At 31.4% G+C, this 13,707-nt stretch overlaps 1 protein-coding gene across 9 annotated transcripts in view; it reads left to right on the plus strand.

Annotated features, from left to right (window-relative positions):
• Nucleotides 1–13,707, plus strand: part of LOC149078955 (plasma membrane calcium-transporting ATPase 2-like) — a 167,879-nt gene that overhangs the window by 105,218 nt on the left and 48,954 nt on the right. For 7 of the 9 annotated variants that reach the window (XM_089241179.1, XM_089241181.1, XM_089241180.1 and 4 more), the window contains exons 9-16: nucleotides 469–507; nucleotides 3,134–3,187; nucleotides 7,853–8,038; nucleotides 9,051–9,253; nucleotides 10,141–10,276; nucleotides 12,152–12,258; nucleotides 12,359–12,600; nucleotides 12,722–12,989. In XM_089241179.1, the coding sequence (XP_089097305.1) occupies nucleotides 469–507; nucleotides 3,134–3,187; nucleotides 7,853–8,038; nucleotides 9,051–9,253; nucleotides 10,141–10,276; nucleotides 12,152–12,258; nucleotides 12,359–12,600; nucleotides 12,722–12,989 (1,235 nt within the window). The remainder of the gene's footprint in view (nucleotides 1–468; nucleotides 508–3,133; nucleotides 3,188–7,852; nucleotides 8,039–9,050; nucleotides 9,254–10,140; nucleotides 10,277–12,151; nucleotides 12,259–12,358; nucleotides 12,601–12,721; nucleotides 12,990–13,707) is intronic. The other 2 variants (XM_089241182.1, XM_089241183.1) reach the window with 2 other exon arrangements.

The following is a 13,707-nucleotide window of genomic DNA, read 5'->3' on the forward strand; positions in this document are numbered from 1 at the left end:
ATCAATAACACTATTATTTGGAAAATTTATAGGTCATTCTTGAATCTTCTGTTGAGTAGTAATTGATTTTTTTATACATTTTAAATGTTGAGTTTTTGTATTCACTGGGTATTATTCTTATAATTCTTAAAAATTCGTAAAACTTTAATAGGGAATTTCATCACAGGTTCTCTTCAGTAGTTTTTTAAGTGGTTGGCAAGACTACTAATTAATTTTAATTATTTTTTTCGCAATATTTTATGCATTAGAAAATTTTCTCCCTTTCCTTTCTTTTGATGTTCTTGCTTCATTATTATATATTGCATTGTTTTTCAAATGATGTATTATGACTATATATTTGCATGTCAATTAATTTTTTGCACTTTTTTCCCCCCAATTCTCCACCACTGCACATGTATTGTGTTCACCTGCACATTTTTTTGTGATGATCCCTAACTTTACCCTTTTTCTTTTGTGTTAACCTTCCAGAAGCTAAAAAGGCGCGTAAGCAGAAGAAAGGTGCTCAAGGTGATTACAATGGTTTTATATACAACTAATTTTTAACTTTATTTTATGCATGTTGTATTTAAATGTTTGATACGGGTAAATTTTAATTCAGTACTCATTCCTTTTCCTGTTACAGTAAAACCCTTCTTCTGCAGACACTCACGGGACAAAAAAAATGTATCCATAAAAGAGGGGTGACCACTCAGAGGGGGTCCTCATTGAAACTGTAAAATACAGTATTAACAATAACTGAATTCTTTGTTTGCAAATGAACAAAATTCTGACAATATAAGATGCATTCAAAGTCATGAAAGTACATAATTATTGCATTCATACTCAATGAAAATGACTAAAGAAATATTGTACAAAGTTTATATACTTTATTTACATCTTTTGGAAAAACTGAGCAAACACTGTTTGGTAGGTTTTGCAGAATATTTAAACTCCTCCTCAAACATTATCTGTTGCCACCCCTGGTGGAGGAATATTCAATGAAATTTTTTACTCCATTCTTCCCACGTTTCATCATTCACATCAGTAAATTCAACTCACAATTTCCTTATGCACATAAAAACAAACTTCAAGCCAAAATTTCATTGAAATGTAGGCAAAAAGTGTATCACATATCATAACTTGTGCTGCCATCTGGTGAGCATAATTTGAACCAAAATCGATGCTATTGGTGTCTGTAGTCCAATGGAACAAATGATGAAAATGATGCCATATCATATCTAAGTGTGACCATTAAAAACGAGTTCAAAATACATAATTTAAATAGACTTTTTGCTGGGATTTCTATTTGGCCATAAAATAAGTGTGACCGCATCTGAGGAGTGTCCGTTAAGAGGGGTTTTACTGTATTAAGTTATAATTCTATTTTTCTATCCTTAATTTTTTTATTTTTCAACAAATATTTAATATGAATGAAATATATTTTTTTAACAATTTTTTTCACTGAATTTGATTTATTTCACTTGGAAACAATGTTTTTAAAAATATATTAAACAAAATTTTTTAAAATGTTTTTATTCCAGCGCTTATATGCAGTTGAACCTCTGTAAGTACATATTGTTGAGACACAAAAGCACCATTTCCCATCACACAGAATATAGTGAAATTGCTTCACTGAATGTTAGCTATGCGTTGACAACTTCTGCAAATATATTTACATGTAAATTTCTACTACAAACATGCATTATTTATGCTTGTGTCGAACAAATATATGCACAAAAAATGAATATAAAAATTCCATATTTAATTTCAAGAAGTATTATTTGCATTGTGTTCAACTATTCTGAAGTGAAAGTAAACATTAAATTGAAAAAAAACACAAAACCTTAATTCAGTTAAGTGGTTTAATGCACTAATTTAGTTTTTTCTTTTTTATCCTTTTTTTTCTAGTAATATCTGGAAATGTAAGAAGAATATTAAAAAAATAGTAATAATTATCTGCTTAAATGATTTATTTTCTTATTCAATATCTGCTTACAGAGGTCATATATACTGTATGTACTGTCCTATATACATTAGGACTGTATCTTTCTTTTGCTGATTAGCTTAATACATTGTCAATTTTCAGATTCCAAGTATACCTATGAAAGCATTAGTTCATCTCTCTGCATCTCTTTGATAGTAATGATATTGATGAATGATAGTGTGTTCATAGAAACTTTTGTCCCTAATAGTAATTCCTAACTTTGATACCAATAATTACCATGAGATTGGACATGGTGAAACAAGATATTTGAAATTTATATTCAATTCCTGAAAGTACCATAAACATTAAAAGTTTGAGATTCAGACAGCATAAAATATGTTGTGCGACATCAATTTAAAATATAATAACAGAAAGATATTTGTTTTTGGTCATAAATTTTAGTGATTTCCTGGTAGACCATAAATAAATAAATAATATATCTATATATATATATGTTTGTGCAAAACAAATTAAATAACATCTTTCTATGTTAGACTTGGAAAATTTATTATATGGAGATATATTAGATTTCTCTTTGGAACAAGAGCTCTTATGTTTTGTTTTTCACTTCCCATTTATTATATTGTGTTGTGTATCAAAAGAGAAATTGATAAAACTGCTTATCAATTACATTATATAAAAAAATAAAAATAAATTAAGCAAAAAAATCTTTTTATCTTGTGAAAGGATAACTAATGTAAAATTTGCTTCCACATTCTCCCCCCTTTCTTTTTCTCTCATGTACATACTATTTGTATTAAAAGAAATGACCTGCACAACAAACATTACACAGACCATAATAACAATGAAAGCTCATAACTTTTCATAATATAATTTTCTGATTTACGTACTTTCACGCGGGAGGGAAAGATTTTTCCATGAAGATTTTTTTTAAGACTGTAATGCTCATATCAGTTCATAAAAATATATATTCAGCATAGATGTGTCTGTGTGTGTATCTGATTAAATGAGCATGGTGGATAACATCTTGTGTCCATTTAGTGCATTTAATTATATTTATATGATATTTTTGTAGGTTTTTTTTTTATTTACAGTGCTGTGTTTCTTTGTCTCTTGAAAAGAAAGAATAAAAAATCAAATGTTACTGCACTGCATGTTCCATTTGTTTTTTTTGCTTACACTTTTTTTTTTCTTCATTTTCACTAATAGCATGGCATAATGATGCTAAGAATAGACCGGAATGTTCCCCCTTGACTCTTTCAGGTGAAATTAAATTTTTATTTCAAGGATATGATTTTTTTAAAAACCTAATTTTTAGTTATATGTCTACAGAAAAAAAAATATATGTTATATGTTTTATCTGCATCTTCCAAAGTAAAATTTTTATGTGAGCACTGCATGTCCAAGACAGTAGTACCCCTCTATGTTGAGTGCTTGTGCATAAAAAGTACTATATAAACTATACTGAATTTTTGACTTGCCCAAAGTATACAATGGTAGTTTCAGTGTGTTGTGGCAGATGTATACAGGGTGAAAACTTAAGTATTTTTCACCTCAAATAATTTGTAAACCATTGGCTGCAGAAACATACTTTCAATTAGAAAAAGGGACAATCTTAGATGTGCTATTTATTCTATTAACTGGACGGTATATGTACCGAGATACAAAATGTAATTTTCATATTGTTCCTCCATTCTCTAATTTTCAATTAGAAAGTTGTAGCTTGTCTCTCCTGAACCCCCCCCCCCCCCATGTTTTTTAAGCGCAATGTTCGCTGAGGTATGTAGAATTCAAAATCATTGAAAATAAGAGAAATAATAGCATATGCAGCACAGTATGATTTTATCTTCGCTGCAGAGAAAAACAGGCCTACAACGGTATAATTATTCATTCATTACACTTCACGCTCTACAAGTTGAGAAAAAACTCAGTTTAAAAAATTGATTGCAGATGGCAACACTACACATAACAAGCATTGCACAGAAACAAACTTCATGGGAGGTTCACTATACATACACCCACATTCCAACATGTACCAATTCCTTAGAGGTTCCACAGAGGAATATGGACAAGGTGCATGTCTGGTTTAGTAGTAGTAGTATGATTTTATCTGTTGGTTTATGCGATTTGTTTTCTCATTTTCAGCAATTTTCGAAATATCAATAGTTTTCTAATTGGAAGTTGGAGGAGGGGGGAACCATATTAAATATTAAATTTTGCATCAGTATATCTGCTGCCCATAGTAAAATAAATGACACATTTAAGGTGAGCATGTTATTTGAATTCTTTTTAATTGAAAGTATGTTTCTATTGTCAATGAAGAGTTATTTGAAGTGGAAAAAACTTAAGTTTTCACCCTGTATATATATATATATATATTTTTTTTTTAAACTTTTTTTTTTTCTCTCAGGACTTTGCTATTACCATACTTGCATTTAGCAGACAATACTGGTAACACATTGGTAGTCTATAAGAAAAAAAGATTTCTTTTGCTATCAAACAGTTTTAGCTTCTTAATCTGAGATTATTCTAATGATGAGTGTCCCCAAAAGTTGGTTGTATAAAAATGCAGCATTATATAAGGATATCGCAAAATTTGTGTCCTCTCCAAAAGGGTGGGGCTGACAGGGCTCCAGTCATGGGGGGCTTAGAATGAGCCTTTTTTCTACACTATAAAAGGAATATAGAAGGGCCCGTGAAAAGTCTGGCGTGGGGCCCACCAAAGATCCCATGAAAGATCTAGAACCTGGTCACTTACACTTCCAATTTGGAATAAAGATGGCAGCAGAAACAAACTTCATATTAGGTTCACAATATGTACACGCACATTCCAATATGTAATAATTCGTTAGAAGTTCGACAGGAATATGGATGAGGTACATGTGTGGTTTAGTTGTGCTTCTTGAACCCATTATAAAGATACAAAACAATTAAGTTAATTGTTTTCTAATCCAAGCTTTTAGATTCTCCTTCCCTTCCCACCTCCCAAAAAAAAAAAACTTTCTGAGGTTCCCAAGTTAAGAACCATCACCATAAAAATCTATTTGAATATACACTGTAGGGTGATCAATTTACAACTTGCATTCAATTGATACCTTGTCGCAATTCAATTATTAATTATTAAGTTTTTGGTTTTCACTGAATGAAGCATAAGAAGTAATTTGATATCTTTGCCTGTGGGTCAGCCTTTCACGTTTGTGCTAGTCACATTATTTTTAAAGTTTTTACTTTTTATTTTCTGTCAATATTTCATTTAATAAAAATCATTTTATTGAATGATTCTCTCTCCCCTCCCCCACTGTATCCAATTTCTCAATTGATGCATAGGCCTAAGTTATATCTTTCAAGATCAAGGAACATTTTGTTGGAAATACAATGTTTATATATTAAATTGTTAAAATGATTCTAAATAAATAATTATCACTTGATTAAGTTTATTAAGTGAAATCGTGTTATTGTATTCTGAATTTTTCAAAGTACACACAGGAGTTTATCTCCAGATTTCATGTTGCTGAAAAGAAACTCTTGTCATTGCTTCCATAATTTATCAGTATATCCTCAAACATTTCATATTAAGTTAATATGGAAGATGAGAGAGGGATGATGTTTTGCATTTTTAATTTTGAAATAATCATGTGCACTAAAAATATTTTGTCTTACAGTAGAAGTACTTTACTGATACAACATACAACTGGTATATAAACATACTATTGAGAAAAATGGAGCATTTCAAAAGAAATGTTTTGGCCTGATTTTTTAGCAATTTTCCACCATTCTCATGTTTACATATTTTTCTTTTTGAAATCAAGAAAGTATGGTCAAAGTTGAAAAATATTTTAGGTAAAAAATAGAAGTGTATTTTTTTTTAATATGACTACATTTTTCCATTCATGTGCTTTTGAATCATTGGCATGTTGACTTCTGAAAATACATGGCTTTACCTAATGGAGCAGCTTTTTAATGCAGTACTTTATCCATGCTTTAAATAAAAAGGCTTTCAATGCCAGTAACCTAAAATAATTTTCAGCACCTAAATATGTTAATTTTTTATGATGTGGGGGTGATTCTCAATGCTGGTCATCTAAAATGTTAGAATATAGGTGTCACATTGATAAAATACTGATAATACAGAAATACAAAATAAACAAAAAATACAAGTGATACAGAATCTCAGGAGTTCAAGATTTTTAAAAGTATCATTTAGTATTTTATAGAGGAGACTGCTGTACCTATAAACAAAATTCACATTTTAATTTTCTTCAGCCACTGGGAAACATATTTTCACCTAGTAAAATGATCAGGTTATGCTCTAAACCTTTGTGAATAAAGACATTTTTAACATCTAAAATTTTCAGCATTGAATTTTTTAAATTCAAAATTTGGAGATGTAGTTTTTGTCCTTAGATACAACAACCTGATATACTTATGGACACACCCAGATTTATCAGTGGTCATAATATCAAAAGTGTAGTTTCATAAAAAAATAAGCAGGTTGTTAATAAATATTTTATTGATTTCTAAACTTTTCATGCATAAGAATACATTTAAAGTAAGAGTAATTATTAAAACTTGATGAACAAAAAGTAATATTTGAACTTGGAGTACAAATGAAATTGCTTCCCTGAACTCACTAGCCCGAATTGTGAAGCCTGCATATTTCACAGAAAAACAAAAAAATTCAATTGATGCTCAGTTGAGCCAACATTTGGAGATATAAACTTTAACAAAATGTCTTCAGACACAACCTCAAACTCTTGATTATCATATTATTTCACCACACACCAACTCCGGCTATATCGCTACATTACAATTTACTGCCATTAACGAGTAAGGTTGAAAATATACACACCTTCTATCAGTGGTCACCTCAAGCTTGTTAGGGAAAAATATCTTGTTATCTATATTCTTTCCCCTGGTCGGAACCTGGGACCTGACAGCAACCTATACGGTGGTAGACGAACATCTTGCCATACTGCCTGATCATCATACTAGAATTTTTTAGGTACACCACTGATTTTTTTTACAATATTTTACTGTAAACAATGTAGAATCGACCTTTTCCATAATTTCAGCCACAAAATGTTTAATCAATTTTTTTCCTCTAAAAATTACAATTTTATAGTCACCGACAAATATATCATATCGTCTATGAACTGTCTTTCCATTCTTTCTTCTCCACTTCTCCATCCATTTGTTATAAATCATAACCAGAGGAACAACTGATGATAAAATTGCTTCATCATAGTTGTCAGAGGCACTAAAGAGAAACTGTTTTTTCAACAATTGTTTTATTTTTGCTACGCTTTCGTTTTTTTGTTTTTGAGTAACTCTTTTCAGTTATTTTATCCAAAAAGGCCGGTTTCTCAAGGGTGTCTGTCAAGACACTTGATTTTCTTTTCACCCAGTTGATCGCCTTCCTAATCGCTGCTGACAAACAATTGTGTTCAATTATACAACATAAGTTATTTTGTTTTCTAAAGGGAGATAGTAACAGGTAGGTTAAGATTTTGATTACTTTAAAATCAAAAATAAATCATAAAAAAACCTTGATAATAAATGATGACTATGACAAATAATCATTAACAAAAAATTAAAGAGAAAAAAAAAATAAAGGTGAGATGCATTTTTCTTTACTTTGACCTTCATAAAAGAGTGAAAATCCCATACTCACTTATCTTGAGTCTTTCACAAGCTGGCTTCCTGTGAGCAACTGCCTTTTTGACTAGTTTACATTCACTAGGAATCGTGACCCTACTTTCTCACCTGAATTTTAAAATGAAATGTCTGTAGGTACAGCTGTGTCTGCTATATTCATTCAGTTCTGTTGTAAGAAATCTGTATGGCTTAATTTTTATTACCCTTAACTTCACATATATGAAATGGAAATAAATTGTTTTTTTATTTCGTTTTCATACAATACTCATACAGATGAAGAATCAGCATTGTCAGGTAACTCTCATATGATGAATGCCTCTAGTGCCAATGCACATCCCAAGTCAGCAGATGCCTTGGATTCACCCCCTGCTAAGCAAAAAGAAGAAAGCTCTCCTAGGAAAGAGCAATCTGTTTTACAAGCAAAGTTAACTAAATTAGCTATACAGATTGGATATGCAGGTCAGTGCATAAAAATAATTTTTCAATACACCTGTCAATGATGCATTCTTTTATTTTAAGAATTTGTTACTTGTGTGTGTGTGTGCTTAAATGCTTCTTTAAGGGTAATTACTACTGTGCAAGTTTTTGATGATGATAAAAATTTGTTTTTTTATTTTCAGTATATTCATTAGGTACAAAAAAAGTTTCGTCTAGATTGCATATGTGTACTTATATCAGACGAAATTGGTTAAATGCAGTGAGGAAGTCTGTTATAACAAGAATTTTGTTATTACACGTGTTTTTCAGAGCTAATTTTAAATATACAAAAATATTTGTTTATAGCGAGTTTTTAATACTTTCTTTGCGAGATCTTTTAATACTGGAGTTTATTTAACAGAAACTTACCTTGTTTCCAAATAGCTGAATAGATTGTGTTAAAAAATGTTTCGATTGGCAAAAAGTTGTTAATAATTCTTCATGAATTCAGTCAATGTGATTCAGTATTGAGATACTACCAATTCAATTATTAATGATTTATAAGTCACATGGAATTGAGCAATATCATTTGAGAATTTTAATTGTTTGGTCGGTGCACAAACATTTCTGGGAATCCACTGCTCTGAGTCAGAAATCAATTTCACAATCAAAATCATGTTCATTTGCTGATATCAGACTGAAATTATCTAAAAGGCAATTGTAATGCAAATAAAAAATTGCAAGGTTTCGCATGACAGAGTGAAAAATCCAAATTTGCTTATAACGAGAAGCCCAATGTGCTGACAATTTTTCCTGTGATTGTGAGCTGTCTTTTGACCGACTTTTACCGTATTGAAGAATTTGATTTTTTTTAGCATTACATTCTGAATATTTATATTTAGATAAGTAGGATCTATTTTTTTTTTTTTTTTTTTTCTTTGAACTATTTATTAATTATTTTTTACAATAACATTTGGAAATTTTTTTATCTTGTTTTATGGCACTTTGAGTTTGAGATGCATATATATTCTAAAAATATGTTTTTTTCTTTCAGGTTCAACAATTGCGCTATTAACAGTTGTAATTCTTATCATCCGTTTTTCAATCAAGTCTTTTGTTATTAAGAAGTTGGAGTGGAATGCTTTTTACATAAATTATTTTGTAAAATACATAATCATCGGTGTGACGGTCTTAGTTGTAGCAGTTCCTGAGGGTCTTCCATTAGCTGTCACTTTGGCGCTTGCATACTCTGTTAAGGTATTTGTAAATATATATTTTCAGATTTATTTTTTTCTTTAAATTGCTTTTTTGCCTATAAAGAAGTAATCATTTTGTTGCTTAAAAAAATTCAATACGAGGCTATGCTAGATTGTGATTGTCATTAAACATTTACGTTAAAGGGAAAATTTATTTTGAGGAATGAAATAAGCATTCAACGCAATAGGCAAATGGTTTGGCTTATGAGTAATATTGAAAATGTACAAGTAATGTGAATTTGTATAAAATTTTGTTGCTTCTGACTGTGCGAAGAGAGGAGAGATGAATTCATCAAAAATCCTTCGAATATGTATAGCCAATAGACCGCACACTATAGCTTACAATAAATTAAATCTTGTTACTTGTGTGGTAAACTCGTATTTTGTAAACTCAAATGTGGCAAGGTGTGAAAAAGGAGTTTTCTGGGAAATGCATTTTTTTTAGATTCACATAAAAATACATAACTGAATAGTACAAATTTAAGATACTTTTGAGAATTATTAGTTTACCTTCTATTTACATTCCTGCGTGCATTGAATTTTATATGCATAAATCTTGAATATTACATATAAATTCAAACAATCAAGAATTTTTTAACATTTTGTGAAAGAGGCCGATTGTAAAATGCAAACAGAAACTTGGTGTCATGTATTAATAATTGTTAACCAAATTATTTTTTAAATTGAAACATCATAAAATTTAAATAATCAATTCTTTCTGTATGGGTAGCATGAAAGATTAGTAAATTAAATTATTTCTAAAATTTCAAATATAAATAGATTTGAAATAAATGTTTACATTACATGTGGCATGTGACACATTTACTATACTACTCATTTATTTTCCTGACTGATAAGTAGTAATGTTTGATTCTTTATGTTTGTTAGAAAATGATGAAGGACAACAATCTTGTGAGGCATTTAGACGCTTGCGAAACAATGGGTAATGCAACTGCTATATGCTCGGACAAAACAGGAACTCTAACCACAAATCGAATGACAGTTGTTCAAAGTTTTATTTCAGGTAATACATAATATCAGTTGTATTTATTTGTATGCAATCAAAACGATGTTGAAATTTTTTCTGAATTTTATAAATATTTGAAAGACACTTTTCCAATTTCCTGCAAATAATGTCTTTTGAGAAGTTTTATATCAAAAGCTTTCTTTTGTAGCAAAATGCGCATAAAAGAATTCTAATCTTACAGAACTTCAGAGAAATTTTTATTACAGAAAAAACTCAATACAACTATACTCTGAGAACCAAGAAAAAATATCGTTGTGGGGGGGATGGATGGATTATCGTTACGTTGAGAGGCATCAGTTTAACATTGGAGTAGATATTTCCGAACAAGACATAAAAAATATGGTTGTAGAGGGATTTGTTGTTATATCGAGTATCACATTGTAGTGAGGTTTCACTTTTATAATTATATAATTGATATATTCGTAATATAAATGTAAAATTTAACCATAACTATATTATTTACATAGAATTATAGACATCATTACATCGTCTTTCGTCCACCACATCGTCATTAACTCTCCCCATCCACTCTCTGTGCACACGTGCCCACACACACACTTGTCAACTCCTTTATGGTGGCGCCATCTCTCTCACAATCAGCCATCCTTCAAATCTTCCATCCTGGAAGATCTGTTTTTCCGAAACATCCACTTCTTCATGCACTAAGCATAACTGATGATCTTCAATGGTACGTCATAATCACTGATCTCGTCATATGTATCTTTCATCTTGACTTTTACCAGTCTGTCCAGGTTTCCAAACTGACTGCATCCTCACGTCCTCCAACTGAGATCCCTTGATCGCAGCCAAATCAGCAACACAACATTTTTCTGCTGTCTTCCATCTTGAGTTGAACGTCTTCCCGTTTTCATCAACCACTTTGTTAATCTGTTTAATCTGTTTCTTAGATGTTCTCAGATGTTTCTTCCTGCCTTCTCAGGTATCAAAGCCTCATTCAAGAGTTTCAAATCTCATTTGCATTTCATCCATACACCTTGATGTAGTTCTGTCAATGGCTTGATGTAACAAATCTTTCAATGCCTTCATCTCTTCCTCTTTCTCTGTTTGTAGGAGATTCTTCTGCTCTGTCAGCAAAGCCTTTTTCTCTTATTTGAATGCAGCTTTCAGATCCTTCTCTTTTTTTATCCAGGCTCAACATCAGCTCCATTTAGTGTCTTTTCATTAGCATTAATTTGATGGGTTTTACCCAAACAAATCGACATTTTGCTTGTCGGAAACTGATCAATCCGCACTCACCGTGAACACCTCAAAATTGTCATCGTTGATTAGCGTGGTTCATCGTCAGCAAAAAGAACCAGCCTTTGCGCCGTAGATCAGCGAGATTTGTCAAATGAAAAATTGCCATTGCCACCATAGATCAGCAAGATTCTTCATCAAATGGAAACTGTCTTCCTCGAAAGGAATTGAAATCGTCTTGAAATGCCACCATTGTGGGAAAAAACTTTTGTGTTGAAATGCCATCGTCACTGGAAAGGAACCGTTGTCATCTTGAAAATCTTGAGAATAGTTGTCTTAGAATCGTCATCTTGGGAATCTTGGACAAACCTCCAATTTTGTAAGATTTAGTCATAACTATATTATGTACATAGAAGTATAGACATTATCATTACATCGTCTTTCATCCACCTCATCGTCATTGACTCTCTATGCCCACTCTGCACACGCGTGCCCACACACACTTGCGAACTCCATTCCAGAAGATGGCGCCATCTCTCACATAAGAAATAAATAAATAACTTTCTTAATAAAGTTCTGTATACTCCAATCTATTAACAGTTAAAGTCTGCAATACTTGCATTTGTCTATCTTATCTGTAAATCAAATGATCTGTTCTGGTTTTCTTTCATTCAGGTACTCATTTTAAAATCACACCAAAATATGGTAATTTGCCCCAGCCATTGACAGATTTACTTGTCAGTGCCATTTCTATAAACAGTGCATATACTTCACGAGTAATGGTAAGGCTATTATCCATAGAATTTTTGCTGATTGCCAAATTCATTGTTTACATAGCCTACGTAGCTTCTAAAAAAAATTTTTTTCAACTTTCTTTTTCAGCCCCCAGACAATCCTGGAGATCTTCCGAAACAAGTTGGTAATAAAACGGAGTGTTCTCTTCTGAGTTTCATTTTGGACATAGGAAAGGATTACCAAACCATTAGGGATGACATTCCTGAAGAACGACTGTACAAAGTTTATACATTTAATTCTGTGAGGAAGTCAATGAGCACTGTGATCCAGTTAGCTGATGGAAGCTATCGGGTTTACACAAAAGGAGCATCAGAGATAGTCATGAAAAAGTTAGTTTATAATGTTGCAGGTTTTGGATTGAATTAGCAAACAGAAAAATCCTATAAGCTTTGAATTATGATCATGATTCCTAAACTTGTGCAAATAAATGCTACTCTTTGTATTTTTCAGATGCTCATACATATTTGGTAAGGAAGGTCGTTTACAAAACTTTAATAAAGAAGATAAAAATGCCCTCGTGAAAACAGTGATCGAACCCATGGCCTCTGAAGGTCTTCGTACCATTGCCATTGCTTATAAAGATTATACTTTCAAGGCGCCAAAAGTACCTAACCAGATCCATGTAGATGCTGAGCCTAACTGGGAAGAGGAAGATGACATCATTAGGGACCTAACTCTCATCTGTATAGTTGGTATTGAGGATCCAGTTCGCCCCGAGGTACGTATTCACTATTTTCATTTTGTTGAAAAAATTACTCTCTAAGGGAATTACCATATTCTTCCAGGCCTTCACTGGCATGCCATAAAATTTTGGGGAACAAAAGGTTTTTTGAATGTGTGTTGCAACCTGGTCTTATCATGATAAAAGACAAGGGTTTTTAAGAAAAAAAATTAATATTTTTACAGGTAAAACAATTCATGAGGTAATATAAATTAAAATATTGTTGATATTTATTATTGAAAGTTTAGTTTTTACTGTTCTTTCATTTGTGTTTTGCTTCATTGAGAGTTCAACTCAGTTATAATGATACATCGGCTATCATCATCAAAAATTGGCTGTCTCAACTAATTCACATAGAGGGAATAATGATAATGAGCCTTGCTTATATCGTCGATAAAATACAATGACCTCGGATATAACGGCACTTTTTCCAATGATTTTGCTTCCATTTTTATGGCATTTTCCATGGAAATGAATGGAATCAAAGTTCAATGCATTGAGAGAACGTTTATCTACTGTTCTATTGATATCAAACTATAAAAAAGATGCATTTCATGTTTAGCAGTTCAACTTACTTATTGCCGCGACTTGTATACAAGACAATACTGTACTTTATTTCCTGCTAATGGTTATTTATGCACAATAATTGGCAATTTCGCCAAATATTGGTGAAATTTTTTTGCAAAAATTGACAATATCTTTTATTTATGATCAC

The sequence above is a fragment of the Pholcus phalangioides genome, unplaced genomic scaffold (assembly GCF_987345545.1).
Source record: "Pholcus phalangioides strain wild (caught in Gottingen) unplaced genomic scaffold, Ppha-v1.0 ptg000013l_1, whole genome shotgun sequence".
Classification (NCBI taxonomy): Eukaryota; Metazoa; Arthropoda; class Arachnida; order Araneae; family Pholcidae; genus Pholcus; species Pholcus phalangioides.